Raw genomic sequence first — 10,000 nt, forward strand, 5'->3', positions numbered from 1 at the left:
ATATTCATATTCATATCTACAGTCATATCCATATTCATATCTACAGTCATATTCATATTCATATCTACAGTCATATCCATATCTACAGTCATATTCATATCTACAGTCATATCCATATCTACAGTCATATCTACAGTCATATTCATATCCATATCTACAGTCATATTCATATTCATATCTACAGTCATATCCATATCTACAGTCATATTCATATCTACAGTCATATTCATATCTACAGTCATATTCATATCTACAGTCATATTCATATTCATATCTACAGTCATATTCATATTCATATCTACAGTCATATTCATATTCATATCTACAGTCATATTCATATTCATATCTACAGTCATATTCATAGCTACAGTCATATCTACATTCATATCCATATCTACAGTCATATCCATATCTACAGTCATATCCATATCTACAGTCATATTCATATCTACAGTCATATTCATATTCATATCTACAGTCATATCTACAGTCATATCCATATCTACAGTCATATCTACAGTCATATCCATATCTACAGTCATATCTACAGTCATATTCATATCTACAGTCATATTCATATCTACAGTCATATCCATATCTACAGTCATATTCATATCTACAGTCATATCCATATCGACAGTCATATTCATATCTACAGTCATATCCATATCTACAGTCATATCCATATCTACAGTCATATCCATATCTACAGTCATATCTACAGTCATATATCTACAGTCATATCTACAGTCATATTCATATCTACAGTCATATCCATATCTACAGTCATAATCATATCTACAGTCATATTCATATCTACAGTCATATTCATAATCATATCTACAGTCATATTCATATCTACAGTCATATTCATATTCATATCTACAGTCATATCCATATCTACAGTCATATATCTACAGTCATATTCATATCTACAGTCATATTCATATCTACAGTCATATCCATATCTACAGTCATATCTACAGTCATATCTACAGTCATATCTACAGTCATATTCATATCTACAGTCATATCCATATCTACAGTCATAATCATATCTACAGTCATATTCATATTCATATCTACAGTCATATTCATATTCATATCTACAGTCATATCTACAGTCATATTCATATCTACAGTCATATCCATATCTACAGTCATATTCATGTCTACAGTCATATCTACATTCATATTCATATCTACAGTCATATCTACAGTCATATCCATATCTACAGTCATATCCATATCTACAGTCATATCCATATCTACAGTCATATTCATATCTACAGTCATATCTACAGTCATATTCATATCTACAGTCATATTCACATCTACAGTCATATTCATATCTACAGTCATATCCATATCTACAGTCATATCCATATCTACAGTCATATCCATATCTACAGTCATATTCATATCTACAGTCATATCTACAGTCATATTCATATCTACAGTCATATCTACAGTCATATTCATATCTACAGTCATATCCATATCTACAGTCATATCCATATCTACAGTCATATTCATATCTACAGTCATATTCACATCTACAGTCATATCTACAGTCATATCCATATCTACAGTCATATCCATATCTACAGTCATATTCATATCTACAGACATATTCACATCTACAGTCATATTCATATCTACAGTCATATCTACAGTCATATCCATATCTACAGTCATATCCATATCTACAGTCATATTCATATCTACAGACATATTCACATCTACAGTCATATTCATATCTACAGTCATATCCATATCTACAGTCATATCCATATCTACAGTCATATTCATATCTACAGTCATATCTACAGTCATATTCATATCTACAGTCATATCCATATCTACAGTCATATCCATATCTACAGTCATATCCATATCTACAGTCATATCCATATCTACAGTCATATTCATATCTACAGTCATATCCATATCCACAGTCATATTCATATCTACAGTCATATTCATATCTACAGTCATATTCACATCTACAGTCATATTCATATCTACAGTCATATTCATATCTGATAGTCATATTCATGTTCATATCTACAGTCATATCTACAGTCATATTCATATCTACAGTCATATTCATATCTACAGTCATATCTACAGTCATATTCATATCTACAGTCATATCCATATCTACAGTCATATCTACAGTCATATATCTACAGTCATATCTACAGTCATAATCATATCTACAGTCATATCCATATCTACAGTCATATTCATATCTACAGTCATATCCATATCTACAGTCATATTCATATTCATATCTACAGTCATATCCATATCTACAGTCATATCTACAGTCATATATCTACAGTCATATCTACAGTCATATTCATATCTACAGTCATATCCATATCTACAGTCATAATCATATCTACAGTCATATTCATATTCATATCTACAGTCATATCCATATCTACAGTCATATTCATATCTACAGTCATATTCATATTCATATCTACAGTCATATTCATAGTCATATCTACAGTCATATCCATATCTACAGTCATATTCATATCTACAGTCATATCTACAGTCATATTCATATCTACAGTCATATCTACAGTCATATTCATATCTACAGTCATATCCATATCTACAGTCATATCCATATCTACAGTCATATTCATATCTACAGTCATATTCACATCTACAGTCATATTCATATCTACAGTCATATCCATATCTACAGTCATATCCATATCTACAGTCATATTCATATCTACAGTCATATCTACAGTCATATTCATATCTACAGTCATATCTACAGTCATATCCATATCTACAGTCATATCCATATCTACAGTCATATTCACATCTACAGTCATATCTACAGTCATATTCATATCTACAGTCATATCTACAGTCATATTCATATCTACAGTCATATTCATATCTACAGTCATATTCATATCTACAGTCATATCCATATCCACAGTCATATTCATATCTACAGTCATATTCATATCTACAGTCATATTCACATCTACAGTCATATTCATATCTACAGTCATATTCATATCTGATAGTCATATTCATGTTCATATCTACAGTCATATCTACAGTCATATTCACATCTACAGTCATATTCATATCTACAGTCATATTCATATCTACAGTCATATCTACAGTCATATTCATATCTACAGTCATATTCATATCTACAGTCATATTCATATCTACAGTCATATCTACAGTCATATTCATATCTACAGTCATATTCATATTCATATCTACAGTCATATCTACAGTCATATTAATATCTACAGTCATATTCATATCTACAATCATATTCATATCTACAGTCATATTAATATTTATATCTACAGTCATATTCATATCTACAGTCATATTCATATCTACAGTCATATTCATATCTACAGTCATATTCATATTTATATCTACAGTCATATTCACATCTACAGTCATATCTACAGTCATATTCATATCTACAGTCATATTCATATCTACAGTCATATCTACAGTCATATTCATATCTACAGTCATATATCTACAGTCATATTCATATCTACAGTCATATCTACAGTCATATTCATATCTACAGTCATATATCTACAGTCATATTAATATCTACAGACATATCTACAGTCATATTCATATCTACAGTCATATCTACAGTCATATTCATATCTACAGTCATATATCTACAGTCATATTCATATCTACAGTCATATATCTACAGTCATATCTACAGTCATATTCATATCTACAGTCATATATCTACAGTCATGTTCATATCTACAGTCATATTCATATCTACAGTCATATTCATATCTACAGTCATATTCATATTCATATCTACAGTCATATTCATATCTACAGTCATATTCATATCTACAGTCATATTCATATCTACAGCCATATTTGCTGTTTCTAACCAGAGTAATTCCCAACTTTATGTCAATAGTAAATGCAGAGAAGTTGGGAATTGATTGAGATATTGATTTTCCTATTTGGGGGTATTGTCTTTTTGTCTATCACTTTTTCTGTCTATGTGTTGTATCTCTGACGGAGCAGAGATATTCTGACCAGTTGGTGGTTTGTCTCTGTGTTGTATCTCTGACAGAGTAGAGATATTCTGACCCAGTTGGTGGTTTGTCTCTGTGTTGTATCTCTGACAGAGTAGAGATATTCTGACCAGTTGGTGGTTTGTCTCTGTGTTGTATCTCTGACAGAGTAGAGATATTCTGACCAGTTGGTGGTTTGTCTCTGTGTTGTATCTCTGACAGAGTAGAGATATTCTGATCAGTTGGTGGTTTGTCTCTGTGTTGTATCTCTGACAGAGAAGAGATATTCTGACCAGTTGGTGGTTTGTCTCTGTGTTGTATCTCTGACAGAGTAGAGATATTCTGACCAGTTGGTGGTTTGTCTCTGTGTTGTATCTCTGACAGAGTAGAGATATTCTGACACAGTTGGTGGTTTGTCTCTGTGTTGTATCTCTGACAGAGTAGAGATATTCTGACCCAGTTGGTGGTTTGTCTCTGTGTTATATCTCTGACAGAGTAGAGATATTCTGACCAGTTGGTGGTTTGTGTCTGTGTTGTATCTCTGACAGAGAAGAGATATTCTGACCAGTTGGTGGTTTGTATCTCTGACAGAGTAGAGATATTCTGACCCAGTTGGTGGTTTGTCTCTGTGTTGTATCTCTGACAGAGTAGAGATATTCTGACCAGTTGGTGGTTTGTCTCTGTGTTGTATCTCTGACAGAGTAGAGATATTCTGACCAGTTGGTGGTTTGTGTCTGTGTTGTATCTCTGACAGAGAAGAGATATTCTGACCAGTTGGTGGTTTGTATCTCTGACAGAGTAGAGATATTCTGACCAGTTGGTGGTTTGTGTCTGTGTTGTATCTCTGACAGAGTAGAGATATTCTGACCAGTTGGTGGTTTGTCTCTGTGTTGTATCTCTGACAGAGTAGAGATATTCTGACCAGTTGGTGGTTTGTGTCTGTGTTGTATCTCTGACAGAGTAGAGATATTCTGACCCAGTTGGTGGTTTGTCTCTGTGTTGTATCTCTGACACAGTAGAGATATTCTGACCAGTTGGTGGTTTGTCTCTGTGTTGTATCTCTGACAGAGTAGAGATATTCTGACCAGTTGGTGGTTTGTCTCTGTGTTGTATCTCTGACAGAGTAGAGATATTCTGACCCAGTTGGTGGTTTGTCTCTGTGTTGTATCTCTGACAGAGTAGAGATATTCTGACCATTTCTATTCTCCTTTGAGACCAAATAGCAATTTTGTTTATTCCATGTTTATCTTTCATTTTCACAATTTGTCAAATAGGAGTTTTCATTTCTTTAACAAGCTGATTGATATCCCTGTGTGTTTGGATAATAGGGTTGTTTAAATGTTTTAACATCTGACACAGAGGACTCTTTTCAGGCTTCAGCTCTTGGGTTTCCACTGCTTTGAACTGTAAGGATGTTTATGGTGCCAACATTTTTGTATACTTTTCTTTATATTTACAATTAAAACTAAATTGTCCGAGTGTCTGCTTCTCTGATTCCAGGCCCTTTTCTGGAAATTTTTTGAAAGTTGATCTCTCTCTCTCTTTTTCTATCTCTTTCTCTCTATCGTCCCCCCTCTCTCTCTCTCTCTCTCATTAAATAATTCCCTGTCCCCTGACAGAGTCCAATGAGATTTTAGTCAAGCCTACGAAGAGGAAACTCCCACCTGAGATCCAACGGAAACCCTCAGCACACTTGATAGGTACAGTACAGCCCCTCAACACATGCACACACCTACACACACACACACACACACACACACACACACACACACACACACACACACACACACACACACACACACACACACACACACACACACACACACACACATGCACACACACACACACACACTCACACACACACACACATGCACACACACACATGCACACACACACATGCACACACACACACACACTCACACACACTCGCATACACACACTCACACACACACACACACACACACACACACACACACACACACACACACACACACACACACACACACACACACACACACACACACACACACACACACACACACACACATTTAACCAGCACTATCTGCACTCTTAACTCCCCCTCTGCCCCATATATTTCTACCCCCCATTCCCCCATTTCTCCCCCATTCCCCCATCTCTCCCCCATTCCCCCACCCCCACTCCCCCATTCCACAATTTCTCCCCCCATTCCCCCAATTCTCCCCCCATTCCCCCATTTCCCCCATTCCCCCATCCCCCCCCATTCCACCATTTCTCCCCCCATTCCCCCACCCCCATTCCCCCATTTCTCCCCCCATTCCCCCATTTCTCCCCCCCATTCCCCCACCCCCATTCCCCCATCTCTCCCCCCGATTCCCCAATCTCCCCCATTCCCCCATCTCTCCCCCCCCATTACCCCATCTCCCCCAATCTCTCCCCCCATTCACCCATTTCTCCCCCCCATTCCCCCACCCCCCATTCCCCCATCTCTCCCCCCATTCCTCCATCCCCCCATTCCACCATTTCTCCCATTTCTCCCCCGATTCCCCCATCTCTCCCCCATTACCCCATCTCTCCCCCATTCCCCCATTTCCCCCATTCCCCCATCCCCCCATTCCACCATTTCTCCCCCCATTCCCCCACCCCCCATTCCCCCATTTCTCCCCCCCCATTCCCCCATTTCTCCCCCCCCATTCCCCTCCCCCCATTCCCCCATCTCTCCCCCGATTCCCCAATCTCCCCCATTCCCCCATCTCCTCCCCCCATTACCCCATCTCTCCCCAATCTCTCCCCCCATTCACCCATTTCTCCCCCCCCCATTCCCCCACCCCCATTCCCCCATCTCTCCCCCCATTCCTCCATCCCCCCATTCCCCCATTTCCCCCATTTCTCCCCCCGATTCCCCCATCTCTCCCCCCATTACCCCATCTCTCCCCCCATTCCCCCATTTCTCCATCTCTCCCCCATTCCCCCATCTCTCCCCCCATTCCCCCATCTATCCCCCCATTCCCCAATCCCCCCATTCCCCCATCTCTCCCCCCATTCCCCCATCTCTCCCCCTCCCCTTCCTCTCCTGCACTCCGCCCCCCTCGCTCCCTTCCCTCCACCCTCCCTCCCCTAACCCCTCCCTCTCCCAGGCTCCTCCCTGTCAGTGGGTGAGGATAGTGTCGTTCTGTGGGAATCAGACAAGGGCCTGTCTGCCTTCACAGATCAGATGGACTACAAAGATGGTGGTCCTGGTAGCACAGAGGAAAGGGCAGTGTGGTATGTCTACTCCAAAGTGCACTTCAGTGTTGAAGACTGCTTTCTGTTCAAACACAAGGTGATGAGGATCACCGAGGGTTACAATAACAAACCACTTGTGTTGATGAAAGCTAACAGGTCAGTGTGGTGGTGGTCCTGGGACGGGGAGGGGGAGTGTGTTGATGAAAGCTAACAGGTCAGTGAGTGTGTGTGAGGTGATGGTCAGGGGGCATCATTTTGGGATGCGTTCTAAGTGTCTGTCTGTCTCTCCGTTAGGTTCCATTGTCCTTCCCAGGATTCCAGACAGAAAAAGATTTCTCATCAGAACCTTCTGAACAGCTACCTGGGCGGAGTCTTTCATCTGTTGCCTGGAGACATCATCTATGTAACCGTGGACAACAGGACGCTGCTGAGACTTGGAACTGAAGATAATTTCATGGGGGCATTCATGATTTAGGAGACGATGTGTATTGACACACACACACACACACACACACACACACACACACACACACACACACACACACACACACACACACACACACACACACACACACACACACACACACACATTTGTCAATCAGATTCGTGTGTCAGTTATATGATTTCAATGTAACCAAGGTGTGTTATAGAGAATCACACTAGAAAACAGACAATTGGCTTTTTAAAGGTATTTCAACCTTGAGACAACATCTGCAGCTATTACCGTGAATGCAATCTCGGCAAATGGTGGGGAAAATGCCTTTAAAACATCCATTGTCGGCTGTCTAGTGTAGTGTTTCTCAATCCTGGTCCTGGGGACCCAAATGGGTACAAAAACATGCGGAGAGTTGATTACTTGAACTGTGGGAGTCAACAGCACCAATCAACAGCACCAATCAACAGCACCACGACCATGTCTGGCGCTACAATCAACAGCACCACGACCATGTCTGGCGCTACAATCAACAGCACCAACAGACCAGGACTGAGAACCACTGGACTGGTACTACAATCAACAGCACCAGGACTGGCGCTACAATCAACAGCACCACGACCAGGACTGAAGCACTACCACAATCAACAGCACCAAGACCAGGACTGAGAAACACTGGACTGGTACTACAATCAACAGCACCACGAAACACAGGACTGAGAAGCACTGGACTGGTACTACAATCAACAGCACCACGACCAGGACTGAGAACCACTGGACTGGTACTACAATCAACAGCACCCACGACTGAGAAACACAGGACTACAATCAACAGCACCACGAAGCACTGGACTGGTACTACAATCAACAGCACCACGACCAGGACTGAGAACCACTGGACTGGTACTACAATCAACAGCACCACGACCAGGACTGAGAAACACTGGACTGGTACTACAATCAACAGCACCACGACCAGGACTGAGAAACACTGGGTTGTGCTACAAACAACAGCACCAACGACTAGGACTGAGAAACAGTGGGTTGTGCTACAAACAACAGCACCACGACCAGGACTGAGAAACACTGGGTTGTGCTACAAACAACAGCACCAACGACCAGGACTGAGAAACACTGGGCTACTGGGCTCTTTTATACCTTGTATTGGATTGAATCCTGGCTTTGTTGCTTTTGGATGCTGGACATTTAAATTTAAGTAAAACAGTATCAAAGTATAGGATTGAGTCCCTGTCTTGCTCTTTTATATATATATATATATATATATATACAGTTGAAGTCGGAAGTTTACATACACCTTAGCCAAATACATTTAAACTCTGTTTTTCACAATTCCTGACATTTAATCCAAGTAACAATTCCCTGTTTTAGGTCAATTAGGATTACCACTTTATTTTAAGAATGTGAAATGTCAGAATAATAGTAGAGAGAATGATATATTTCAGCTTTTATTTCTTTCATCACATTCCCAGTGGGTCAGAAGTTTACATACACTCAATTAGTATTTGGTAGCATTGCCTTTAAATTGCTTTAACTTGGGTCAAACGTTTCGGGTAGCCTTCCACAAGCTTCCCACAATAAATTGGGTGAATTTTGGCCCATTCCTCCTGACAGAGCTGGTGTAACTGAGTCAGGTTTGTAAGCCTCCTTGCTCGCACACACTTTTTCAGTTCTGCTCACACATTTTCTATGGGATTGAGGTCAGGGTTTTGTGATGGCCACTCCAATTCCTTGAATTTTTTGTCCTTAAGCCATTTTGCCACAACTTTGGAAGGTATGCTTGGGGTCATTGTCCATTTGGAAGACCCATTTTGTTTCAATATATCCATCTATTTTGTGACATGCACCAGTCCCTCCTGCATCAAAGCTGCATCTCTAGGAGACAGAACACGTCTCCTTCCTGAGCGGTATGACGGCTGCGTGGTCCCATGGTGTTTATACTTGCGTACTAATGTTTGTACAGGTGAATGTGGTACCTTCGGGCATTTGGAAATTGCTCCCAAGGATGAACCAGACTTGTGGAGGTCTACAATATTTTTTCTGAGGTGTTGTTTGATTTAGTTTTATTTTCCCATGATGTCAAGCAAAGAGGCACTGAGTTTGAAGGTAGGTCTTGAAATACATCCACAGGTACACCTCCAATTGGCTCAAATGATGTCAATTAGCCTATCAGAAGCTTTAAAGCCATGATGTCATTTCCTTGAATTTTCCAAGCTGTTTGAAGGCAAATTCAACTCTGTGTATGTAAACTTCTGACCCACTGGAATTGTGATACAGTGAAATA

The 10,000-nt window shown here is 40.0% G+C and overlaps 1 protein-coding gene across 1 annotated transcript in view; it reads left to right on the plus strand.

Annotated features, from left to right (window-relative positions):
- Positions 1-8,154, plus strand: part of LOC135525746 (tumor necrosis factor ligand superfamily member 10-like) — a 15,290-nt gene extending 7,136 nt beyond the window's left edge. Inside the window, exons 5-7 of the mRNA XM_064953553.1 lie at positions 5,681-5,761; positions 7,178-7,421; positions 7,560-8,154. Coding sequence (XP_064809625.1) covers positions 5,681-5,761; positions 7,178-7,421; positions 7,560-7,740 — 506 coding nt within the window. The 3' untranslated portion in view covers positions 7,741-8,154. The remainder of the gene's footprint in view (positions 1-5,680; positions 5,762-7,177; positions 7,422-7,559) is intronic.
- The last annotated feature ends 1,846 nt before the right edge of the window (positions 8,155-10,000 follow it).

Source organism: Oncorhynchus masou, chromosome 5, assembly GCF_036934945.1.
Source record: "Oncorhynchus masou masou isolate Uvic2021 chromosome 5, UVic_Omas_1.1, whole genome shotgun sequence".
Taxonomy (NCBI): domain Eukaryota; kingdom Metazoa; phylum Chordata; class Actinopteri; order Salmoniformes; family Salmonidae; genus Oncorhynchus; species Oncorhynchus masou.